At 52.1% G+C, this 26,547-nt stretch overlaps 1 protein-coding gene across 2 annotated transcripts in view; it reads left to right on the top strand.

Moving 5' to 3' along the window:
* The first annotated feature begins 601 nt into the window (after positions 1 to 601).
* The window catches only part of TMEM181 (transmembrane protein 181), a 260,203-nt gene continuing 234,257 nt past the window's right edge, over positions 602 to 26,547 (top strand). Inside the window, exon 1 of one of the 2 annotated variants that reach the window (XM_077283281.1) lies at positions 602 to 845. In XM_077283281.1, the coding sequence (XP_077139396.1) occupies positions 715 to 845 (131 nt within the window). In that variant the 5' untranslated portion in view covers positions 602 to 714. The remainder of the gene's footprint in view (positions 846 to 26,547) is intronic. The other variant, XM_077283284.1, reaches the window with a different exon arrangement.

The following is a 26,547-nucleotide window of genomic DNA, read 5'->3' as shown; positions in this document are numbered from 1 at the left end:
GAAAGATATAGTTCATAATAAGATAGCGATTTTTTGTTTTTTTTATATCAATAGTAAAAAGTTGGTCACACTTGTCAAACACTATGTTTGGCAAGTGTGACCAACCTGTCAATCAGTTTTCCAAGCGATGCTACAGATCGCTTGGAAACCGCTAGCATTCTGGAAGCTAATTACGCTTGTAAAACGCTAGTGTTTAGCGGGAATATGCATGCTAATTCCGCATGCGATAAACCCGCGGCAGGAGGCGCAGAATTGCTGCGGAAATTTCAGCGGCAATTCTGCGACGTGTGAACTTAGCCTAAAGCTAGGAAAACACGACGCATGCGGAAGTATGCGGCCGAAACGCTGCGGACACAACCGCAAATGTCAAACCAGCCTTAGGATGCCAGTTAGGCCCCTAGGCCTTTATGTTTACTTGCAAGGGAATGCATATAATGGCATGGGTGCACAATTTAACAGCCCAGCTGCACCGCAACTATGGGTGCTCTACTACACGGCAGAGAGGTCCTTAGAGCCTGAGGTGGCGTATCACAGGCTGCTCATGTACTACCTCGGTACCACGCACGGGGGCAGCACCGTCCCCGGATGAAACCTGCGGGCGGTCTCCGTGCAGCTCTCCGGAGTAGTCAGAGAGAGCAGCACACACCGGAGGCCTCGCAGGCACAAGTCATTGGTTAGCGCTGCTGGGATCCACAGCCTGCGACAGCTAGGAAGATGGATTCAGATTATGCCGCATTTGAAAGCTCCCTCTACACTGAATTCAAACACTTCTGCAAGAAGATCAGCGCTGCGTACAAGGATCTGCAGGAGGAGCTGACGCCGTACAGAGATGACCGCTACTACAGGTACTGGCGGCCAGTGTGCGGCGGACGGCAGGGAGAAGGGCGAGGAGGAATGCAGGGAGGCAGCACAGAGAGCAGGGAGGCAGCGAGGACATCAAGGAGGCAGCACAGAGAGCAGGGAGGCAGTGCGGACATCAAGGAGGCAGTGCGGACAGCAGGGAGGCAGTGCGGACAGCAGGGAGGCAGTGCGGACAGCAGGGAGGCAGCGAGGACATCAAGGAGGCAGTGCGGACAGCAGGGAGGCAGTGCGGACATCAAGGAGGCATCACAAGAGAGGGGGGAGGCAGCGAGGACATCAAGGAGGCAGCACAGAGAGCAGGGAGGCAGCGAGGACATCAAGGAGGCAGTGCGGACAGCAGGGAGGCAGTGCGGACAGCAGGGAGGCAGTGCGGACAGCAGGGAGGCAGCGAGGACATCAAGGAGGCAGCACAGAGAGCAGGGAGGCAGCGAGGACATCAAGGAGGCAGTGCGGACAGCAGGGAGGCAGTGCGGACATCAAGGAGGCAGCACAGAGAGCAGGGAGGCAGCGAGGACATCAAGGAGGCAGCACAGAGAGCAGGGAGGCAGCGAGGACATCAAGGAGGCAGCACAGAGAGCAGGGAGGCAGCGAGGACATCAAGGAGGCAGTGCGGACAGCAGGGAGGCAGTGCGGACATCAAGGAGGCATCACAAGAGAGGGGGGAGGCAGCGAGGACATCAAGGAGGCAGCACAGAGAGCAGGGAGGCAGCGAGGACATCAAGGAGGCAGCACAGAGAGCAGGGAGGCAGCGAGGACATCAAGGAGGCAGTGCGGACAGCAGGGAGGCAGTGCGGACAGCAGGGAGGCAGTGCGGGCATCAAGGAGGCATCACAAGAGAGGAGGGAGGCAGCGAGGACATCAAGGAGGCAGCACAGAGAGCAGGGAGGCAGCGAGGACATCAAGGAGGCAGCACAGAGAGCAGGGAGGCAGCGAGGACATCAAGGAGGCAGCACAGAGAGCAGGGAGGCAGTGCGGACATCAAGGAGGCAGCACAGAGAGCAGGGAGGCAGTGCGGACATCAAGGAGGCAGCACAGAGAGCAGGGAGGCAGCGAGGACATCAAGGAGGCAGCACAGAGAGCAGGGAGGCAGCGAGGACATCAAGGAGGCAGCGCGGACAGCAGGGAGGCAGTGCGGACATCAAGGAGGCAGCACAGAGAGCAGGGAGGCAGTACGGACATCAAGGAGGCAGCACAGAGAGCAGGGAGGCAGGGCGGACATCAAGGAGGCATCACAAGAGAGGAGGGAGGCAGCGAGGACATCAAGGAGGCAGCACAGAGAGCTGGGAGGCAGCGAGGACATCAAGGAGGCAGCACAGAGAGCAGGGAGGCAGCGAGGACATCAAGGAGGCAGCACAGAGAGCAGGGAGGCAGTGCGGACATCAAGGAGGCAGCACAGAGAGCAGGGAGGCAGTGCGGACATCAAGGAGGCAGCACAGAGAGCAGGGAGGCAGTGCGGACATCAAGGAGGCAGCACAGAGAGCAGGGAGGCAGTGCGGACATCAAGGAGGCAGCACAGAGCAGGGAGGCAGTGCGGACATCAAGGAGGCAGTACAGAGAGCAGGGAGGCAGCGAGGACAGCAGGGAGGCAGTGCGGACATCAAGGAGGCAGGGAGGCAGCAAGGACATCAAGGAGGCAGCGAGGACAGCAGGGAGGCAGTGCGGACATCAAGGAGGCAGCGAGGACAGCAGGGAGGCATCACAGACAGCAGGGAGGCAGCGCAGACAGCAAAGAGACAGCGAGGACAGCAGGGAGGCCGTGCGGACATCAAGGAGGCAGCGAGGATAGCAGGAAAGCAGCACTAGCAGGGAGGCAGCAAGGACAGCAGGCAGCACTGGTAGCACGGACAGCAGGGAGGCAGCGACGACAGCAGGGTGGCAGCACGGACCGGAGGGAGGCAGCGCGGATAGTAGGGAGGCGGCAAGGACAGCAGGCAGCACTGTTAGCAAGTACAGCAGGGAGGCAGCGAAGAAAGCAGTGAGGCATCACGGACATCAGGGAGGCAGCAAGGATAGCCGCACTGGCAGCGCAGACAGCAGGGAGGCAGCACGGACAGCAGGGTGGCAGCAAGGACAGCAGGGAGGCAGCACTGGCAGCGAGTACAGCAGAGAGGCAATGAGGACAGCAGAAAGGCAGCAGGGAGGCAGCGAGGACAGAAGGGAGGCAACACTGGCAGCAAGTACAGTGGGGAGGCAGCAAGGACAGAAGGGAGGCAACACTGACAGCAAGTACAGCGGGGAGGCAGCGAGGACAGCAAGGAGCCAGTGAGGAAGTCAGTACGGACATCAGGGAGGCAGCACTGGCAGTGCGGACAGCAGGGAGGCAGCGCGGATAGCTGGAAAGCAACACTGGCAGCGCAGACAGCAGGGAGGCAGCGAGGAAAGCAAGGAGGTAGCACTGGCAGCGCGGACAACAGGGAGGCAGCGAGGACAGCAAGGAGGCAGCACTGGCAGCGCGGACAGCAGGGAAGCAGTGCGGACAGCAGGGAGGCAGTGAGGACAACCGGAAAGCAGCACTGGCAGTGCAGACAGCAGGGAGGAAGCACTGACGGCAGGGAGGCAGCACTGGCAGCGAGGACAGCTGGGAGGCAGAGAGGACAGCAGCGAGACAGCGAGGACAGCAGGGTGGCAGCAAGGACAGCAGGCAGGCAGCACTGGCAGCAAGTACAGCAGCGAGGACAGCAGAGAGGCAGCGCAGGCAGCACAGACAGCAGGGAGTCAGTGTGGATATCAGGGAGGCAGCAAGGATAGCAGGAAAGCAGCACTGGCAGCGCAGACAGCAGGGAGGCAGCACGGACAGCAAAGAGTCATCGAGGACAGCAGGGAGTCAGCGAGGACAGAAGGGAGGCAGCACGGACAGAAGGGAGGCAGCGCAGATAGCCGGAAAGCAGCACTGGCAGCGCGGACATCAGGGAGGCAGCGAGGACAGCAGGGAGGCAGCGAGAACAGCAAGGAGGCAGCACTCAGTGGGGACAGCAGGGAGGCAGTAAAGGCAGAACTGACAGCAGGGAGGCAACACTTGCAGTGGGCAGTACTGGCAGCGCAAACAGTAGGGAAGCAGCGAGAACAGCAGGGTGGCAGCGCAGACAGCAGGGAGGCAGCACTGGCAGCGAGGACAGCAGGGAGGCAGCATGGACAGCAAGGAGCCAGTGAGGAAAGCAGGGTGGCAGTGGACATCAGTGAGGTAGCACTGGAAGCACGAACAGCAGGGAGGCAGCAGGGAGGCATCGAGGAAAGCTCGGAGGCAGTGCGGACAGCAGGGAGGCAGCGCGGACAGCAGGGAGGCAGCACTGGTAATTTGGACAGCAGGGACGCAGCACTGGCAGAGAGGACAGGAGGGAGGCAGTACTGGCAGCGCTGACATCAGGGAGGCAGCGCTGACATCAGGGAGGCAGCAAGGATAGCAGGGAGGCAGCGAAGAGAGCAGGGAGGCAGCACTGGCAATTTGGACAGCAGGGACGTAGCACTGGCAGTGCAAACAGCAGGGAGGCAGCACTGGCAGCACGGACAGCAGGGAGGCAGCGAGAACAGGAAGGAGGCAGCACTCAGTGGGGACAGCAGGTAGGCAGTAAAGGCAGAGCTGACAGCAGGGAGGCAGCACGGACAGCAGGGAGGCAGTTAGGACAGCAGGGTGGAAGCAAGGACAGCAGGGAGGCAGTACTGGCAGTGCGGACAGCAGGGAGGGAGTCAGCGAGAACAGCAAGGAGTCGGCACTCTCAGTGGGAACAACAGGGAGGCAGTTAAGGCAGAGCTGACAGCAGGGAGGCAGTACTGGCAGCTCGGACAGCAGGGAGGCAGCACTTGCAGTGGGGACAGCAGGGAGGCAGTACTGGCAGCACGAACAGCAGGGAAGCAGCGAGAACAGCAGGATGGCAGCAAGGACAGCAGGGAGGCAGCACTGGCAGCGAGGTCAGCAGGGAGGCAGCGAGGAAATCAGGGTGGCAGTGGTCATCAGTGAGGTAGCACTGGAAGCGCGAACAGCAGGGAGGCAGCGAGGAAAGCACGGAGGCAGCGCAGACAGCAGGGAGGCAGCACTGGCAGCGAGGACAGGAGGGAGGCAGTAATGGCAGCCCTGACAGCAGGGAGGCAGCGCTGACATCAGGGTGGCAGCAAGGATAGCAGGAAAGCAGCACTGGCAGCGCAGACAGCAGGGAGGCAGCAAAGAGAGCAGGGAGGCAGCACTGGCAATGCAAACAGCAGGGAGGCAGCGTGGACAGCAGGGAGGCAGCGAGAATAGGAAGGAGGCAGCACTCAGTGGGGACCGCAGATAGGCAGTAAAGGCAGAGCTTAAAGCATGGAGGCAGCACTGGCAGTGGGAACAGCAGGGAGGCAGTGAGGACAGCAAGGACAGCAGGGAGGCAGCACTGGCAGTGCGGACAGCAGGGAGGCAGTAAAGGCAGAGCTGACAGCGTGGGGACAGCAGGGAGGCAGTACTGGCAGCTCTGACAGTAGGGAGGCAGCACTGGCAGCAAGGAGGAAGCGAGGACAGCAAGGAGGCAGTGAGGAAAGCAGGGTGGCAGTGTGGACATCAGGGAGGCAGCGCGGACAGCAGGGAGTCAACGAGTGCAGGAGGGAGGCAGCGTGGACAGCAGGAAGGCATCACTGGCAGCGCAGACAGCAGGGAGGCAGCACTGGCAGTGTGAACAGCAGGGAGGCATCATTGGCAGCCCCCTCCCTGCACGATGCTTCCCTATACCACCGTAACGCTGCGATCAAGCTTGATCGCAGTGTTTCGGGGGTAAAAGTGCCGGGAGCGGTCCGTGACCATTCCTGGCACATAGTGCCGGACGTCAGCTGTGATAATCAGCTGAAACACCGGCCGCGCTTCCCCCCCCCCCCCCCCCGTGAGCGCGGCTGATCGCATATGACGTACTATCCTGTCGAGGGTCAGATAGGCCCAGGTCACCTCGAAGGGATAGTACGTCTAAGGTCAGAAAGGGGTTAAAAGGTTAAATGACTTTGGGCCACTAATTCCACACCACAATTACATACATAGTGATGCCCCACATCAAACCTAGACCCTTTTCTGTGAAAATCTGCTATTTGCCCACTTTGATGCCAATTCTGATACCCAGAACCCATTTGGGCCAGGCTTAAAGGGTCTGAGTTTAATGTGGGGCATCACTATGTATGTAATTGTGGTGTGGAATCAGTGGCCCAAAGTCATTTAACCATTTAAACATCAGTTTCTTATTCAAATCTGTGAAAATCGACTGCCCGCTTTGATGCCAGTTATGATGCCCAGAACACATTTTGGCCAGGCTGGAGAGACCTGGTTTTTATGTGGGGCGCCCTCTTCTGTATGTCTGCAGTGTGATATCAGTGGCCCAAAGTCATTTAACCCTTTCATTAACGCCCTTCGGTGCCCACTTTGATGCCCATTTTTGTGCCAGTTTTATCATTTTTGTAGCTGTTAAGTGTATTCACATCAGGGCACCTCGCTGCATTGTATGTTATTATCGTGATGCTTATTTTTTGTTGTTAAACCTATAAAAAAACAGAAAAGAAAAAATTGCTGAATAAGAAACTGACGAATAAGAACCCAACTTCATCATTGTGACTGTTGTGTAGTCTGTAGTGCTGTGACTGTTGTGTAATCTGTAGTGCTGTGACTGTTGTGTAATCTGTAGTGCTGTGACTGTTGTGTAGTCTGTAGTGCTGTGACTGTTGTGTAGTCTGTAGTGCTGTGCCTGTGCAGTCTCATTCATGTGTGCAGTGACTGCAGGGTCTCAGCGTGCTGGTGACTTGTCACTGGAGGACTCGCCCTACAGCCTGAGCACCACAGGGCTCCCATAGCTCTCAGTACCCGAACAGTTGTCTTCTCACTGACACCATTCCTCCTCAGCATCTACATAGTAACAGTTATTAAGGTTGAAGGAAGACTTTTAGGCTATGTGCACACGTAGGAAAAGAGGTGCAAAATTTTCTGTACAAAATCCGCATCTCCTGGCAGAATCCACAGATGCGGATTTTGTGAGGTTTTTATGCGGAATTGATGCGGATTTTGGTCGGATTTTCTGCGGTTTTTGCCACTGCGGATTTTTAACATGGAGGGGTGCAGAAACGCTGCACATCTGCACAAAAGAAGTGGCATGCACTTCTTTGAAATACGCAGCAATTCCGCACTGATTTTTCTGCACCATCTGCACAGCTATTTTTTTATCCCATTCATTTACATTGTACTGTACATAACAGTGCGGATCTGCAGCGTTTCTGTGTGGAAAAATCCGCTGCGGATCCGCAGCAAATCCGCATCGTGGGCACATAGCCTAAGTCCATCTAGTTCAACCCATAGCCTAACCTAACATGCCCTAACATGTTGATCCAGAGGAAGGCAAAAAAAACATGTGGCAAAGAGTAAGCTCCACATTGCGGAAAAAAATTCCTTCCCGACTCCACATACGGCAATCAGACTAGTTCCTTGGATCAACGCCCTATCAAGGAATCTAGTGTATATACCCTGTAACATTATCCTTTTCAAGAAAGGCATCCAGTCCCCTCTTAAATTTTAGTAATGAATCACTCATTACAACATCATACGGCAGAGAGTTCCATAGTCTCACTGCTCTTACAGTAAAGAATCCGCGTCTGTTATTCTGCTTAAACCTTCTTTCCTCCAGACGTAGAGGATGCCCCCTTGTCCCTGTCTCAGGTCTATGATTAAAAAGATCATCAGAAAGGTCTTTGTACTTTCCCCTCATATATTTATACATTAACATAAGATCACCCCTTAGCCTTCGTTTTTCCAAACTAAATAGCCCCAAGTGTAATAACCTATCTTGGTATTGCAGACCCCCCAGTCCTCTAATAACCTTGGTCGCTCTTCTCTGCACCTGAAATGGTCTTAGGCTACTTACATACTTCTGTCTTTTGTCCTCCGTCACAATCCGTCAGTATGGGCAAAAAACGGATCCTGCAAATGTGCTTGCAGGATGCGTTTTTTGCCCATAGACTTGTATTAGCAACAGATCGCGACGGATGGGCACATGTCGCATCCGTCGTGCGACGGATCCGTCGTGTTTTGGTGGACACGACGCATGCGCGGCCGGAACTCCGCCCCCTTCTTCCCGCTCATCACAATGGGCGGCGGATGCGTTGTAAAACTGCATCCGCTGCCCACGTTGTGCTAAATTTAGCACACTGTCCGTCGGGCCGACGGTTTGCGATGGCCCCGTACCGACGGAAGTGTGAAAGTAGCCTTACATCCAGAACTGGCACCGATGGCCGCTAATGATGCACGCTAAGCTGACATCAGGTTAGAAATGATCAGCTCTCTTTTTCCAGAGATTTGCACTTTTTACTCAGTGATTTTTGTTGTTCTGCACTGATGGGGTATGGCTTACAGAATAATTATGCAGAGCAGCCTAAAGAGACGACCCCCATGAATCCTGTGAGCATCGCCTCCAACCCCCTTTGTAAAAAGTAAAAAGGCTCATAAACATTCAGATTCAATAGGACTGCTGGCGAGTGCAGGGCATGGCTTCCTGCCGCTGGGCCGTACACAATGAATGGGCTCGAGCCTGAAAATGCGCAGTTCATCTCCATTAAAGACATGGCAACAGCTATGATTCTGAATTTGGTTTCTTAGTTGGCAACAGGGGTGGATCAAGGGTAGCCAGGGCCCCGGGCTGTTCAGACACTGTGGGCCCCCCCGGTCATGTGACGGGGTCATGCGACGGGGTCATGTGTGTCATGTTAGAAAGATTTTGCAAGCCGCCACCATAACACGGTAGACACTTTTGGCCGGGCCCTACTCTACTGTAACCTATTAATAATATCACATACAAGGAACAAATACCGCTACACCATGTCAAGACCACATATTACCACCACTTGGTGACCAAATAGCACATACAAGGGACAAATACCGCAACACCATTTCCAGACCACATATTACCACCACATAGTGACTAAATACTACAATACTGATCAGTAATAAAAAAAAACAAAACACAATACTATCTGTCACGGATCCCTACTGCGTGGCGTCACTTATTCGTCACGTGCCTGCTCTCACACGTGACTTGGGGTTGTGCCTGCAAGGGTTAATCTATCTCCCCACTCTCAGTCCAGCATTCAACCTCTGTCCTATGCTGTAATGGGAGCATACATCACAACCGACCCAGGCCACACACCCGCTCATGCACGCTGCCACCACTCATCGAATACACGGGCGATGAGTCTCGGAAACTAATAATAATACTAATAAAAATATGTCTATCACTCATAAGGCTCACACACCTTAGGCTATGGATTCTTTTTAAAACATTCAAGGTTCAACTCGTTAAAGTTTTATACTTTAATAACAAAAGGTTCAATGCTTACAATAAGAAAAAGGTATAAAAATATGATAATAAGAAGACATACAACTTATGCAAAACAGTATAAAATAACAGGAGTAAAACTAACAGAAATCATCTAACTGACAGTTTGCTTTCTGCTCCCTGAGGGGGGTGAATGGAGTTGATGGAACACATCAGCTTCTCAGGCTGACCTCACATGTGAACACAATTCTCTGTCTGTAGCCTAAATTTATAACTTTGGTCTGGAGGTCAGGTTTCTAGACCGGCCCCTCAGGTCAATATCATAACTGCTGCCTGTTTGATTGGGCCACGGCCGCGCCCCCAATGAATACATAATTTTCTCTTGCGATACTTGTGAAAAGGTTCTCAGGAATAGATGCCCTCCGGCCGCAATTAGCATCTCCCCTCCAAGTCCTAGAAGGTGCCAAAGGTTCCCTTTCTTCTTGGCCCTAGCTAGACCTCCTGACGAGTTTTGGAGACACAATGTCTACTAGTCCCAAGGAAGCACCTATTAACACCTAGGTGCGACTTGCCTTCAGGACAGATGTTACATTATCACTAGTCACACATAACCCTAGACATATGTCACTACACACATATAGATATATATACACATATTTCACCACACTATCACCATAAGTGCCAGTATTCACAGGAGATCTGTACTTAGTATGCAGTGTCTGTGTAGAGGTTATACAGTGATCACTGGTGACATTATACACATTACCTCTGTATATAGTATACAGTGTATAGTGTCAGTGTATAGGTAACACTGACTCACCAGTGACATCTCTAGGTGAAGTCTTTCATCTTTTATCCAGCACAGACCGCCATCATTTCTTCCAGCCAGGACTCGTTTCTGCAGGAAATAACACAGTTATCTCAAGCTCCGCTTGCAGAACACATTACTTAATTTTTCACAACTTCTACATTACACCACATGAAGAAAAAAAGGCGACATAGTGTCACTCTACACAGTAACAGGACCGCCCCCCCATTTAAAACAGTGTCCTCAAAAAATAAAATAAATACATCACTGCAGTAATAATATCCCTTAATTAGCCCCTATGGTAATAATAATATCCCCCATCCTGGCCCCGTGTATCTCATTCCTGGCTCCAGCCATATGTTCTCCCATCCTGCCTTCATGAGTATCCATCCTGCCCCATATGATCTCCCCATCCTGCCCCATCAGTCTCCATCGTATCCATCCTTCCCCGTGATCCAATCCTGCCCCATGTCTTTCATTCTGCCCCATGTCTCCAATCATGCCCCCCAGTGTGTCCAGCATATTACCCCCAGTGTGTCCAGCAATCTGCCCCAGTGTGTCCAGCATTGCCCCCAGACAGAGTGTCCAGCAATCTGCCCCAGTGTGTCCAGCATTGCCCCCAGACAGTGTCCAGCAATCTGCCCCAGTGTGTCCAGCATTGCCCCCAGACAGTGTGTCCAGCAATCTGCCCCAGTGTGTCCAGCATTGCCCCCAGACAGTGTGTCCAGCAATCTGCCCCAGTGTGTCCAGCATTGCCCCCAGACAGTGTGTCCAGCAATCTGCCCCAGTGTGTCCAGCATTGCCCCCAGACAGTGTGTCCAGCAATCTGCCCCAGTGTCTCCAGCTTTGCCCCCAGACTGTGTGTCCACCACCAGCAATCTGCCCCAGTGTCTCCAGCAATCTGCCCCAGTGTCTCCAGCATTGCCCCCAGTGTGTCCGACTCCAGCAATCTGCCCCATTGTCTCCAGCAATCGCCCCCAGTGTGTCCAGCAATCTGCCCCAGTGTGTCCAGCATATTGCCCCCAGACAGTGTCCAGCATTCTGGTCCGCCCGGGTTCCCCGGATTGCCGTTAGCAAAAAAAAACAAAAAACGAGTTCTCCTAACCTGACCTGCGCTCCAGCGGCGAAGCTCCCTCCAGCAGCGCACTCTCGCCAGCGACTGACAATGACGTCAGACGCCGGCGACGTGTGTGCTGCGCCTGCGGCCGACTTCTGCTGCCAGCCTCCAATTGGCTGTCCGCTGTTGTTAACTATTGACGTGCGGGCGCGCGCCCGCACGTCAATAGGTGAAACTGCCGCAGCGCCGGTAGGGGCCCGGTGAGCAGATGAGACGGGGCCCAATGCGGGCCCCCTCTCTGCCCACCGGGCCCATATGCCAGACGTGCGCCCAAGACGTGCACCAATTCTCAAACTGTACACAACACTTACCGGCTGCATCCAGCACCGCCCACCCCTCTGCGTAATGGCAAATCATGGAGCAGCTAGCTCAATAGAAGACCAATCAGAGATCAGCTTTCGAATGCCTTCATTCACAATAGCTTGAGAGAGGAATTCTGATTGGCTGCTCTGTTATTATGGTTTCTGGCGGTGGTTGTAAGGCAAGCCGCGGACAGCGAGGAGGTGGTGAGGGACGGGCTGAAGGTGGCCAGTCACGTGGGCTAGTGTTACACCTGCACGCAGGAGCGGATTATAATAGGGGCAATCTGAGCGGTAGCCCGGGGCCCCCCCACACCACTGGGCCCTGGGCTACCGCCCAGATTGACCCTATTATAATCCGCCCCTGGTTGGCAATTTATTTTTTTTCTGTTTTTTACCGGTTTAACAGCAAAAATAAAAAATTACAATAATAAAACAATGCAGCGAGGTGCCCTGATGTGAATATGCTTAAGAGCAGAGGCAAAAGTTATAAAACTGGCACAAAGTGGGCACTGAAAGGCGTTATTGAAAGGGTTACATGGCTTTTGGGCCAGCATTACACAGATAGTAATGGGCCGCATCCCTTTCAAGTCACTGGAAAAGTAAGAAGCCAACTTCAGCATTGAGCAACATCTTCCCTATCTAGGGATCACGGGGGTCCCAGCAATCAGCAAGTTATCTCCATACCTATCAGTAGGGGATAACTTCCATTTTGGGGGGAATAACTGTTGATTTCATGCATGTAATCTTAATTCGATGAGCTGTATGCAGTAGTGTTTGCTGTTGTAATGGTAATTTGTGCATTCTTAAACGCTTTCTTGGGGGTAACTATATTGGGGACTCACACTTCCTTCCAGTATCATTGGTACCGTGTGCTATTTGCTGGTCAGTCGTCAGAGAAGCTTCATCTAGATCAGGCTACGGACATTTTGTCTGTTACCATGGAGATGCATTGGTCTGGATCCAGCCTATAGAAAGCAAATGATAGATATTTGATTAATAGCTACCGTATATACTCGAGTATAAGCCGAGATTTTCAGCCCAAATTTTTGGGCTGAAAGTGCCCCTCTCGGCTTATACTCGAGTCATGATCGGTGGTGGGGTCGGCGGGTGAGGACTGTCATATACTCACCTATTCCCGGCGATCCTGGCGCTCCCCCTGCCTGTCACACTGTCTTCGGTGCCGCAGCCTCTTCCCCTGAGCGGTCTCGTGGGACCGCTCATTAGAGAAATGAATAGGCTGCTCCACCTCCCATAGGGGCGGAGCCGCATAATTCATTTCTCTAATCAGCGGTGCCGGTGACCGCTGACAGAGGAAGAGGCTGCGGCACAGAAGACCAGCTGTCCGGGGGAAGGAGCGGGACGCCGGGAGCAGGTAAGTATGTCATATTCACCTGTCCTCGTTCCACACGCCGGGCGTCGCGCCATCTTCCCGGCGTCTCTCCGCTCTGACTGTTCAGGCAGAGGGCGCGATGACGCATATAGTGTGCGCGCCGCCCTCTGCCTGATCAGTCAGTGCAGGGAGACGCCGGGAAGATGGCGCCGAGGAGCTGCAAGCAAGAGAGGTGAGTATGTGTTTTTTTTTTTTTTTATTGCAGCAGCAGCAGCTATGGGGCAATAATGGACGGTGCAGAGCACTATATGGCACAGCTATGGGGCAATGGTGCAGAGTACTATATGGCACAGCTATGGGGCAATGGTGCAGAGTACTATATGGCACAGCTATGGGGCAATGGTGCAGAGCACTATATGGCACAGCTATGGGGCAATGGTGCAGAGCACTATATGGCACAGCTATGGGACAATGGTGCAGAGCACTATATGGCACAGCTATGGGGCAATGGTGCAGAGCACTATATGGCACAGCTATGGGACAATGGTGCAGAGCACTATATGGCACAGCTATGGGGCAACGGTGCAGAGCACTATATGGCACAGCTATGGGGCAACGGTGCAGAGCACTATGGCACAGCTATGGGACAATGGTGCAGAGCACTATATGGCACAGCTATGGGGCAACGGTGCAGAGCACTATATGGCACAGAGCACTATATGGCACAGCTATGGGGCAACGGTGCAGAGCACTATATGGCACAGCTATGGGGCAACGGTGCAGAGCACTATATGGCACAGCTATGGGGCAACGGTGCAGAGCACTATATGGCACAGCTATGGGGCAACGGTGCAGAGCACTATATGGCACAGCTATGGGGCAACGGTGCAGAGTACTATATGGCACAGCTATGGGGCAACGGTGCAGAGCACTATATGGCACAGCTATGGGGCAACGGTGCAGAGCACTATATGGCACAGCTATGGGGCAACGGTGCAGAGCACTATATGGCACAGCTATGGGGTAACGGTGCAGAGCACTAAATGGCACAGCTATGGGGCAACGGTGCAGAGCACTATATGGCACAGCTATCTATGGGGCAACGGTGCAGAGCATTATATGGCAGAGCTATGGGGCAACGGTGCAGAGCACTATATGGCAGAGCTATGGGGCAACGGTGCAGAGCACTATATGGCACAGCTATGGGGCAACGGTGCAGAGCACTATATGGCACAGCTATGGGGTAACGGTGCAGAGCACTATATGGCACAGCTATGGGGCAACGGTGCAGAGCACTATATGGCACAGCTATCTATGGGGCAACGGTGCAGAGCATTATATGGCAGAGCTATGGGGCAACGGTGCAGAGCACTATATGGCAGAGCTATGGGGCAACGGTGCAGAGCACTATATGGCACAGCTATGGGGCAACGGTGCAGAGCACTATATGGCACAGGTATGGGGCAACGGTGCAGAGCACTATATGGCACAGCTATGGGACAATGGTGCAGAGCACTATATGGCACAGCTATGGGGCAACGGTGCAGAGCACTATATGGCACAGCTATGGGGCAACGGTGCAGAGCACTATATGGCACAGCTATGGGACAATGGTGCAGAGCACTATATGGCACAGCTATGGGGCAACGGTGCAGAGCACTATATGGCACAGCTATGGGACAATGGTGCAGAGCACTATATGGCACAGCTATGGGGCAACGGTGCAGAGCACTATATGGCACAGCTATGGGGCAACGGTGCAGAGCACTATATGGCACAGCTATGGGGCAACGGTGCAGAGCACTATATGGCACAGCTATGGGGCAACGGTGCAGAGCACTATATGGCACAGCTATGGGGCAACGGTGCAGAGTACTATATGGCACAGCTATGGGGCAACGGTGCAGAGCACTATATGGCACAGCTATGGGGCAACGGTGCAGAGCACTATATGGCACAGCTATGGGGCAACGGTGCAGAGCACTATATGGCACAGCTATGGGGTAACGGTGCAGAGCACTATATGGCACAGCTATGGGGCAACGGTGCAGAGCACTATATGGCACAGCTATGGGGCAACGGTGCAGAGCACTATATGGCACAGCTATGGGGCAACGGTGCAGAGCATTATATGGCAGAGCTATGGGGCAGCGGTGCAGAGCACTATATGGCAGAGCTATGGGGCAACGGTGCAGAGCACTATATGGCAGAGCTATGGGGCAACGGTGCAGAGCACTATATGGCACAGGTATGGGGCAACGGTGCAGAGCACTATATGGCACAGCTATGGGACAATGGTGCAGAGCACTATATGGCACAGCTATGGGACAATGGTGCAGAGCACTATATGGCACAGGTATGGGGCAACGGTGCAGAGCATTATATGGCACAGCTATGGGGCAACGGTGCAGAGCACTATATGGCACAGCTATCTATGGGGCAACGGTGCAGAGCATTATATGGCAGAGCTATGGGGCAACGGTGCAGAGCACTATATGGCACAGCTATGGGGCAACGGTGCAGAGCACTATATGGCACAGCTATGGGGCAATGGTGCAGAGCATTATATATATGGCACAGCTATGGGGCAACGGTGCAGAGCACTATATGGCACAGCTATGGGGCAATGGTGCAGAGCACTATATGGCACAGCTATGGGGCAACGGTGCAGAGCATTATATATATGGCACAGCTATGGGGCAACGGTGCAGAGCATTGTATATATGGCACAGCTTTATGTGGAGCATCTATGGGGCCATAATGAATGGTATGGAGTATCTATTTTTAATTTTGAAATTCACCGGTACCTGCTGCATTTTCCACCCTAGGCTTATACTCGAGTCAATAAGTTTTCCCAGTTTTTTGTGGCAAAATTAGGGGGGTCGGCTTATACTCGGGTCGGCTTATACTCGAGTATATACGGTATTTGCAAAGACGCTTCATTTTTCATTTTGGGTACATCGGATCAATAAAACCGGATGTTTCAGTAAATGACACACGTTCAATTATTTTTAGGAAAAATTAGAACATTAGATGACAACTGCTTTCTATTTTTCAAAAAAAAAATTTTTTGTGTTAGTCAAAAACTTTAACCCCTTCCCACATAATGACATAACTGTACATACAGATTGCAACTGTTTTCACGCTATCAGCCGTACAGTTACGTTAGTGATCGCATGGGCATAGGAGTGGTGCCCGTCGCCATCTGCTGTAGAATCCGACTGCAGGTAATAAAGCCATATATGTATTTGGGATTTCAAGAAGCATACTGACCGGCGGAATAACATGACACCTTATTTGTGTTATTTGTGTAGTGTGGTGATTTTTAAATGCAAAAAGAAACAGTGGCAGAATTGCGATTTCTTTAAGTTCCTCCCAATAAAGAGTTAGTAAAATATTGTTACAGCATTATATGTGCCCTAAAATGATCCGCTGACAGATACAACTCATCCTGAAAAAAACCAACAAGTCATTATTAGTGTTGAGCATTCCGATACCGCAAGTATCGGGTATCGGCCAATACTTGCGGTATCGGAATTCCGATACCGGGATTCCGATACTTGCCGCGTATCGGATACCGGAATCGGAAGTTCCAAGATTCAAAATTCAGAAATTCAGCCAATGAGAATGATTCCAAGTGTGGGCACATCCTGTTTAGCATGGAGGGCATGAAAGTACTGGCAAGGCTGTGATTGGCTGCTGAAATGATGTCATGATGCAGTTTAAAAGTCGCTGGCGCCATTTTTCGATCACTCTGCTGTGAATTCAGTTAGTGACAGGACGCTGTTTGCTGACTGAGGGACAGTTTAGAGATAGCGATTTGCTTCTTTGTGCTTTCCAAAGGCTAATTTAGCAACCGCTGTGTTCACCTACTATTCACCTTGCTTTTGCCTTGTAGCGCTGTTTTCACAGCGATCTGCAAGGTCTGTGTGTGTGTGTGTGTGTGTGAGTGCAGCCCACTCTCTAGTCTGAGTGCAGCCACATAGGCCATCCATAGCTGGTTGTATTCAGTTCAGGGAGGGTGGTTCATTGCCTCATACTGTTCTTTTTTTTTTTTTTTTTTTTTTTTTCAAGTAGTGTAGTCTGCTGCTAATTTCTTCAAAAAAATCCTATTAGTGTCTTTCCACCCGTCTCCAGCTAATTTGTGGAAAAACACTACATAGGATAAAGTAGAGGAGGGTTTTTGGGCCTTGCAGCGCCGTTTACGGCTGTCTGCACGGTCTCCGTGTGACTGCAGCTCGCCCTGTAGTCTGTGAGCAGCTATAGCCTGGTTGTCTCCAGCTCAGGGTTGTTCACTGTGTCATACCGCCAAATCAATTTTCATTTTTTTTCAAGTAGTGTAGTCTGCTGCTAATTTCTTCAAAAAAATCCTATTAGTGTCTTTCCACCCGTCTCCAGCTAATTTGTGGAAAAACACTACATAGGATAACGTAGAGGAGGGTTTTTTTGCCTTGCAGCGCCGTTTACGGCTGTCTGCACGGTCTCCGTGTGACTGCAGCTCGCCCTGTAGTCTGTGAGCAGCCGTAGCCTGGTTGTCTCCAGCTCAGGGTTGTTCACTGCGTCATACCGCCAAATCAATTTTCATTTTTTTTCAAGTAGTGTAGTCTGCTGCTAATTTCTTCAAAAAAATCCTATTAGTGTCTTTCCACCCGTCTCCAGCTAATTTGTGGAAAAACACTACATAGGATAAAGTAGAGGAGGGTTTTTGGGCCTTGCAGCGCCGTTTACGGCTGTCTGCACGGTCTCCGTGTGACTGCAGCTCGCCCTGTAGTCTGTGAGCAGCTATAGCCTGGTTGTCTCCAGCTCAGGGTTGTTCACTGTGTCATACCGCCAAATCAATTTTCATTTTTTTTCAAGTAGTGTAGTCTGCTGCTAATTTCTTCAAAAAAATCCTATTAGTGTCTTTCCACCCGTCTCCAGCTAATTTGTGGAAAAACACTACATAGGATAACGTAGAGGAGGGTTTTTTGGCCTTGCAGCGCCGTTTACGGCTGTCTGCACGGTCTCCGTGTGACTGCAGCTCGCCCTGTAGTCTGTGAGCAGCCATAGCCTGGTTGTCTCCAGCTCAGGGTTGTTCACTGCGTCATACCGCCAAATCAATTTTCATTTTTTTTCAAGTAGTGTAGTCTGCTGCTAATTTCTTCAAAAAAATCCTATTAGTGTCTTTCCACCCGTCTCCAGCTAATTTGTGGAAAAACACTACATAGGATAACGTAGAGGAGGGTTTTTGGGCCTTGCAGCGCCGTTTACGTCTGTCTGCACGGTCTCCGTGTGACTGCAGCTCTATCTGTTGTCAGTTCAGCCCCCAAAAAATAAATAAATAATAAAGTTCACCAAACACACCAGTTACACCACTTTACATTTGTGTAGGCCACATTAGCTCATATTAAAGTCTAGTCCACACTTTAGAAAATTAGTGTTTCTTATACCTGTTAGGAGGAGTTGCTCAGGAATAAGCACACAAATCCGTTAGTACTTTTCTGCTTATCTTTATCAGTCAACCAAGATGAAGAAGGCAGTGAGTAAGGCACGTGGGCGTGGGAGCCGTCGCGGAGCAGGGAGGGGAAGTGGGGATTCTGTGCCTGCTGCGGGCACCGGTGACTCATCAGCACCCACTTTCACCAGGCAACAGTCATTCATGCGTAGCTTTGTGTCAGAGCGCCGTACACCGCTGCTGCGTGAAGAACAAATTGAAGCTGTTGTCGGATGGATGGCAGCTAATGCATCAACTTCCATTAGTGCCACATCCTCTCAGACACAGAGCACTGGAGAGCAGCCATCTGTCTCTTCACCACCTGCCAAATTGCCCAGGCAGACAGAGAGCCCAGGACAGGAGCCGTCTCTACTTCTGTTCTCTGAATCTCTTGGCTTGGAAACAGGGGGCCAGCCAAGCAGCATTGGAGAAATGGAAGAAGAGGCAGGGTGCAGTGATGCCCAACAGCTTTTTCTGTCTTCCTCTGAAGAGGCGGGTGGGCCAGTGGCTCCGGTCACCACATCGCAGGCCGCATCAGCTGATGATGACACTCAGGTGCCACTTACTGGTGCGTGCTCTGCTGCTGAGACTACCCAGGAGGAGCAGTTGGGGGCAGAGGGTAGTGTAGATGATGAGGTCCTCGACCCATCTTGGCGTGAGGGACAGGAAGGTGGTGGGAGCAGCTCTGAGGAAGAGATTCCCCGTACGGCCCAAAGAGGGAGAGGGAGGGGGAAGACTGCGGATCCTGCAGCCTCCCCTTTGGCACCCGTTAGGAGCATGTCTCTTCCAAAAGCCAAAAAGGGCGCTCCCAAGACTTGCAGTGCCTGGTCCTTTTTTGACACAGTTGCAGATGACATTTGCTATGTCAGATGCAACGTGTGTCATCAAAAAGTCAAAAGAGGGAAAAATGTCAGCAACCTCAATACCTCCAACATGTGGAAACATGTGCGCAACAGGCACCCGGCGGAGTTAGAAAAACACACTGAAGAGGTAGGCCAACCAACAGCGGCAGCTACCACCTCTTCAGCTCGTGTTGCCTCTTCCTCTAGCTCACACGCAGCTGGTTCGGCTTCCTCCCAGGATCGCCGTGGAAGAACCTCTGGCCCTGTTGTCCAGAGACCCGCTGTAATTCCACCCGCAGCGCCACTTTCCCAGTCATCCACACACTCCCAGCCCAGTCTACAGCCATCGGTAGTACAGGCATGGGAGAAAAGGCGGCCTTTCTCGTCAAACCACCCACGAGCACAGGCTCTGACTGCAGGCATTGCCAAACTTCTGTCACTGGAAATGCTGTCATTCAGGCTGGTGGAGACTGACAGCTTCCGTGACTTGATGTCATTGGCAGTCCCACAGTACAATGTGCCCAGCCGCTTTTACTTCAGCAGGCAAGCCGTCCCTGCCCTGCACAAGCATGTGGAGGGACACATAAAACACGCGCTACTGAACGCCGTCAGTAGCAAGGTCCACCTCACCACCGATGCGTGGACCAGTCAACATGGACAGGGGCGATACCTTTCCCTCACTGCCCATTGGGTTAATGTTGTTGAGCCAGGTACAGACCGTGCGAGTGGCGCAGGACGTGTCCTGCCCACTCCAAGGATTGCAGGAATCCATTCTGTACGCATTGACTCCTCCTCTTACACCAGTTCCTCAGAATCATCGCTGCAGGAGCCGTCACAGTCCACCTCCACATGGACCCGTGATGAACGTGTACCTGTTACGACCGACATGAGCACAGCCGTGGCCAAACGTCAACAGGCCGTCTTGAAATTAATTTTTTTGGGGAATCGTAGCCACACAGCGCAGGAGCTCTGGAATGCCATCAAGCAGGAGAGCGATGTGTGGTTTGTGCCAGCGAATCTCCAGCCAGGCATGGTAGTGTGTGATAATGGCCGAAATCTGGTGGCAGCTCTGGGCCTCGGCAACCTCACTCACATCCCATGTCTGGCACATGTGCTCAATTTGGTCGTGCAGAGCTTTTTGAGGGACTATCCGGATCTTGATGCACTGCTGCACAAGGTCCGAGTGTGCTCACTTGCGGCGTTCCAGCACGGCAAAAGCGCGCATTGCGGCTCTGCAGCGCCGACACCGCCTGCCGGAACATCGCATCATATGTGACCTACCTACCAGGTGGAATTCCACGTTACATATGTTGGAGCGGTTGTGTGAGCAGCAGCAAGCTGTAATGGAGTACCAGCTGCTTCAGGCACAAAAAAGTCGCAGTCAGCGCCGTACAGACTTCACAACCACAGAGTGGGCCACTATGAATGACGTCTGCCAGGTTTTGCGTCCCTTTGATTATTCCACGCGGATGGCGAGTGCAGATGATGCACTAGTCAGCATGACTGTCCCCCTTATCTGCCTGCTTGAAAAATCACTGCAAGCGCTAAGGGATGATGTTGTGGAAGAGGTGGAGGATGAGGATTCACCATTTCCATCATCTTCTGGACAGTCAGCGCCACGTGGTTCCTCACAAACGCGTAGGCAGGGGACAGTTTGTGAGGAGGATGAGGAGGAGTCAATGGAGGAGGAAGACATCCGTCCAGAGGAGGGAGTTACACAATTGTCCAGTACTCAGTGTGTACAGCGAGGGTGGGGTGATGACGAGCGGGCAGAGATCACGCCTCCAGCAGGGGACAGCGTTTCTTGGGCAGTTGGCAGTCTGCAGCACATGGTGGATTACATGCTGCAGTGCCTGAGAAACGACCGCCGCATCGCCCACATTCTCAACATGTCTGATTATTGGGTGTTCACCCTCCTCGATCCTCGCTACCGGGACAACGTAGAAAGCCTCATCACACCGTTGAACCGGGAGCGAAAAATGCGGGAGTACCAAGACACACTGGTCAATTCCATCATCTTCTCCATTCCAACTGAGAGAAGTGCTGCTAGTGCATTCCAAAGCAGCTCAGTGCGTCCAGGCAGTGGTGGAGGCTCTGCACAAAGAGGGAGCAGAAGCAGTGCCTCTGCCCAAGGCAAGACCAGTATGGCCGAACTGTGGCACAGTTTTCTGTGCCCGCCACAAAAGTCTACACCATCACAGACGGCTCCAGTCAGCAGGAGGCAACGGTTCCGTCAGATGGTGACAGACTACATGTCTTGCCCTCTTGCTGTACTCCCAGACGGCTCTTCCCCTTTCAAGTTTTGGGTCTCAAAGCTGGATACATGGCCAGAGCTAAGCCAGTATGCATTGGAGGTGCTGTCTTGCCCTACGGCCAGTGTATTATCGGAACGTGTCTTTAGTGCTGCAGGTGGTGTACTAACTGACCGTCGCATGCGACTATCCTCCGATAACGTTGACCGGCTTACTTTCCTGAAAATGAACAAGGCCTGGATCTCGCATGAATTTGCCACTCCTCCTCCTGATTAACTAATTAGGTCACTGTATACGTTATCCAGGTCTCCTGTTGTGTTCATCTTTCTACCACCTGAACTTAAATTCCTGGGCTCCAACACCGCCAGTTGAGGCTCAGAAGTGCCGTCTGCACAGTCAAAACATACGACCCAGTGTTATTGGGTTTCAGTAACGTCAGCTGATCCCCAGCTGTGTAGCCGGCAATGTGTCCTGCGACCGCCACGCTGACACAACAACTGAAATGTAAGGGAACCTGTCCCCCCCCCCCCAAGGCGTTTGTTACTGAAAGAGCCACCTTGTGCAGCAGTAATGCTGCACAAGGAAAAGGTAGCTATTTTTGTTTAGCTCCTTGCACACGCAGAACTTAACACTTATAAAATGTGTCCCCTGCAACCGTAAAACCGTCCCGGAGGTGGGACTTTCCTTCGTAATGTGACGCAGCACAGCCGTCATTCCTACCCCCCCGGCGCCGCGCCCCGGCTCATCAGCGTTGTTTGATTCAGTCCCGGAGCCTGCGCTGTTATGTTATCCCGTGGCCAGGCACACTTAGCGCTGCCCGTCTTCTGGCATCATTTGGTGTCAGGCTGGCTGCGCCTGTGCGGCCGCGCTGGCCGAGAGCCCGCCTCGCAGTGTCTTCTGATTTAATCCCACTGGGGGCCTGGGATCCATGGACATGCGCAGTGCATATCTGAACCTCCACCTCTCACTCATCTCCCTATGGCTTCTTCAGACTGTTCGGTGTCAGCTGGTCCCTAATAGCATGCCACGGCCGTGACACCGCACAGTCTTAAGAAGCCATAGGGAGGGGAGTGAGAGGTTCAGATATGCACTGCGCATGTCCATGGATCCCAGGCCCCCAGTGGGATTAAATCAGAAGACACTGCGAGGCGGGCTCTCGGCCAGCGCGGCCGCACAGGCGCAGCCAGCCTGACACCAAATGATGTCAGAAGACGGGCAGCGCTAAGTGTGCCTGTCCACGGGATAACATAACAGCGCAGGCTCCGGGACGGAATCAAACAACGCTGAGGAGCCGGGGCACGGCGGCGGGGGGGTAGGAATGACGGCTGTGCTGCGTCATATTACGAAGGAAAGTCCCACCTCCGGGACGGTTTCACGGCTTCAGGGGACACATTTTATAAGTGTTTAGTTCTGTGTTTGCAAGGAGCATGATGAAAAGAGCCACCTTTTCCTTTTGCATCTTTTGTGCTGCACAAGCTGGCTCTTTCAGCTACAAACGCCTTGGGGGGGGGGGTTAAAGGTTCCCTTTCGACTTTCTCAGGCTTCGGCCTACATTGTGTTCCTCTGCTTTTCCACCTGCCCCTGGGCTCCAACACCGCCAGTTGCCGTCCAGAAGTGCTGTACGCACAGTCAACAGTCCCTCCTCTGTTATTGGGGTTCAGTAACGTCAGCTGTTCCCCTGCTGTGTGTGTGGCAATCCCTCCTACCTCCTCCAACCTCCTCCTCCTCCACCTGTCCCTGGGCTCCAACACCGCCAGTTGCCGTCCAGAAGTGCTGTACGCACAGTCAACAGTCCCTCCTCTGTTATTGGGGTTCAGTAACGTCAGCTGTTCCCCTGCTGTGTGTGTGGCAATCCCTCCTACCTCCTCCAACCTCCTCCTCCTCCACCTGTCCCTGGGCTCCAACACCGCCAGTTGCCGTCCAGAAGTGCTGTACGCACAGTCAACAGTCGCTCCTCTGTTATTGGGGTTCAGTAACGTCAGCTGTTCCCCTGCTGTGTGTGTGGCAATCCCTCCTACCTCCTCCAACCTCCTCCTCCTCCACCTGTCCCTGGGCTCCAACACCGCCAGTTGCCGTCCAGAAGTGCTGTACGCACAGTCAACAGTCCCTCCTCTGTTATTGGGGTTCAGTAATGTCAGCTGTTCCCCTGCTGTGTGTGTGGCAATCCCTCCTACCTCCTCCAACCTCCTCCAACCTCCTCCTCCTCCACCTGTCCCTGGGCTCCAACACCGCCAGTTGCCGTCCAGAAGTGCTGTACGCACAGTCAACAGTCCCTCCTCTGTTATTGGGGTTCAGTAACGTCAGCTGTTCCCCTGCTGTGTGTGTGGCAATCCCTCCTACCTCCTCCTCCTCCACCTGTCCCTGGGCTCCAACACCGCCAGTTGCCGTCCAGAAGTGCTGTACGCACAGTCAACAGTCGCTCCTCTGTTATTGGGGTTCAGTAACGTCAGCTGTTCCCCTGCTGTGTGTGTGGCAATCCCTCCTACCTCCTCCAACCTCCTCCTCCTCCACCTGTCCCTGGGCTCCAACACCGCCAGTTGCCGTCCAGAAGTGCTGTACGCACAGTCAACAGTCCCTCCTCTGTTATTGGGGTTCAGTAACGTCAGCTGTTCCCCTGCTGTGTGTGTGGCAATCCCTCCTACCTCCTCCAACCTCCTCCTCCTCCACCTGTCCCTGGGCTCCAACACCGCCAGTTGCCGTCCAGAAGTGCTGTACGCACAGTCAACAGTCCCTCCTCTGTTATTGGGGTTCAGTAACGTCAGCTGTTCCCCTGCTGTGTGTGTGGCAATCCCTCCTACCTCCTCCAACCTCCTCCTCCTCCACCTGTCCCTGGGCTCCAACACCGCCAGTTGCCGTCCAGAAGTGCTGTACGCACAGTCAACAGTCGCTCCTCTGTTATTGGGGTTCAGTAACGTCAGCTGTTCCCCTGCTGTGTGTGTGGCAATCCCTCCTACCTCCTCCAACCTCCTCCTCCTCCACCTGTCCCTGGGCTCCAACACCGCCAGTTGCCGTCCAGAAGTGCTGTACGCACAGTCAACAGTCCCTCCTCTGTTATTGGGGTTCAGTAACGTCAGCTGTTCCCCTGCTGTGTGTGTGGCAATCCCTCCTACCTCCTCCAACCTCCTCCTCCTCCACCTGTCCCTGGGCTCCAACACCGCCAGTTGCCGTCCAGAAGTGCTGTACGCACAGTCAACAGTCCCTCCTCTGTTATTGGGGTTCAGTAACGTCAGCTGTTCCCCTGCTGTGTGTGTGGCAATCCCTCCTACCTCCTCCAACCTCCTCCTCCTCCACCTGTCCCTGGGCTCCAACACCGCCAGTTGCCGTCCAGAAGTGCTGTACGCACAGTCAACAGTCCCTCCTCTGTTATTGGGGTTCAGTAACGTCAGCTGTTCCCCTGCTGTGTGTGTGGCAATCCCTCCTACCTCCTCCAACCTCCTCCTCCTCCACCTGTCCCTGGGCTCCAACACCGCCAGTTGCCGTCCAGAAGTGCTGTACGCACAGTCAACAGTCGCTCCTCTGTTATTGGGGTTCAGTAACGTCAGCTGTTCCCCTGCTGTGTGTGTGGCAATCCCTCCTACCTCCTCCAACCTCCTCCTCCTCCACCTGTCTCTGGGCTCCAACACCGCCAGTTGCCGTCCAGAAGTGCTGTACGCACAGTCAACAGTCGCTCCTCTGTTATTGGGGTTCAGTAACATCAGCTGTTCCCCTGCTGTGTGCAGGGCCGGTTTTAGGCAAAGTGGGGCCCTAGGCAAAAGTTTAAAATGGGGCCCCAAATGCTAACATATTGCACCAACAGAAACATTTTGGTTGTAGCTACATGCGCTGATTTCAGGCCACTAAACGTGCGTGATTAACAATATTGAAATCATTCGCCACTTGTTTCCAGCCTCTTTACACTGGCTGGGGACAGAATGATCACTAGTAAATCAATCTGTCCCCATACAGTATCATCTTAGCAGAATATCTGCAGTTTTAACTGGGCGGTGTGCTGATGAGAACAATGATTTTTGTTCTGGCATATACTGTACATACATACACCGTACATACACACAGATACACATACCGTACATACATACACAGACATACACCTTACATGCATACACACATACAGTTATATACACATAGTATACACATACCGTACATACATATACCATACGTACACAGATACACATACAAATACAGTATATGCAAACATACATATATCATACATACAAACAGATACACATACATATACCATCATACATACACATACCGTACATACACACATGCATATACCGTACATTCCCACAAATGCCGTACACACATATACCGTACATACACAGATACAGTTATATACATATAGTACACACATACCGTACATACATATAAAATACACACACCTAAATGCACATACCGTACATACATATATATACCCTACATGTATACACACACATATACCGAACATACAGATACACATACACGTACCGTACATACACACATACAGTATATACACATACCGTACACACATATACATACACATATACTGTATGTACATGCACATAAACATACATATATACCATATATCCATACAAATTTATTGCACATACACAGATACACATACTGTACATGCATACACACACAGCCATACAACTATACCATATACATACACACATACACCGTACATACACACAGATACACATACCGTACATACATACACAGACATACACCTTACATGCATACACACATACAGTTATATACACATATAGTATACACATACCGTACATACATATACCATACATACACACAAATACACATACATACACCGTATGTACACAGATACACATACAAATACAGTATATGCAAACACATACATATATCATACATACAGATACACATACATATACCATCATACATACACATACCGTACATACACACATGCATATACCGTACATTCACAAAAATGCCGTACACACATATACGGTACATACACACAGATACACACACATATACCGTACATACACAGATACAGTTATATACAGTACATATAAACACACATACCGTACATACATATAAAATACACCCAAATGCACATACCGTACATACATACACATACCGTACATACATACATATACCGTACATGCATACACACACATATACCGAACATACAGATACACATACACGTACCGTACATACACACATACAGTATATACACATACCATACACACATATACATACACATATACTGTATGTACATGCACATAAACATACATATATACCATATATCCATACAAACTTATTGCACATACACAGATACACATACTG

This window comes from Ranitomeya variabilis, chromosome 2 (assembly GCF_051348905.1).
Source record: "Ranitomeya variabilis isolate aRanVar5 chromosome 2, aRanVar5.hap1, whole genome shotgun sequence".
In the NCBI taxonomy this organism is placed as follows: Eukaryota; Metazoa; Chordata; class Amphibia; order Anura; family Dendrobatidae; genus Ranitomeya; species Ranitomeya variabilis.
The sequence above is the reverse complement of the archived record's forward strand: the minus strand, read 5'-3'. Positions and strand labels throughout refer to the sequence as shown.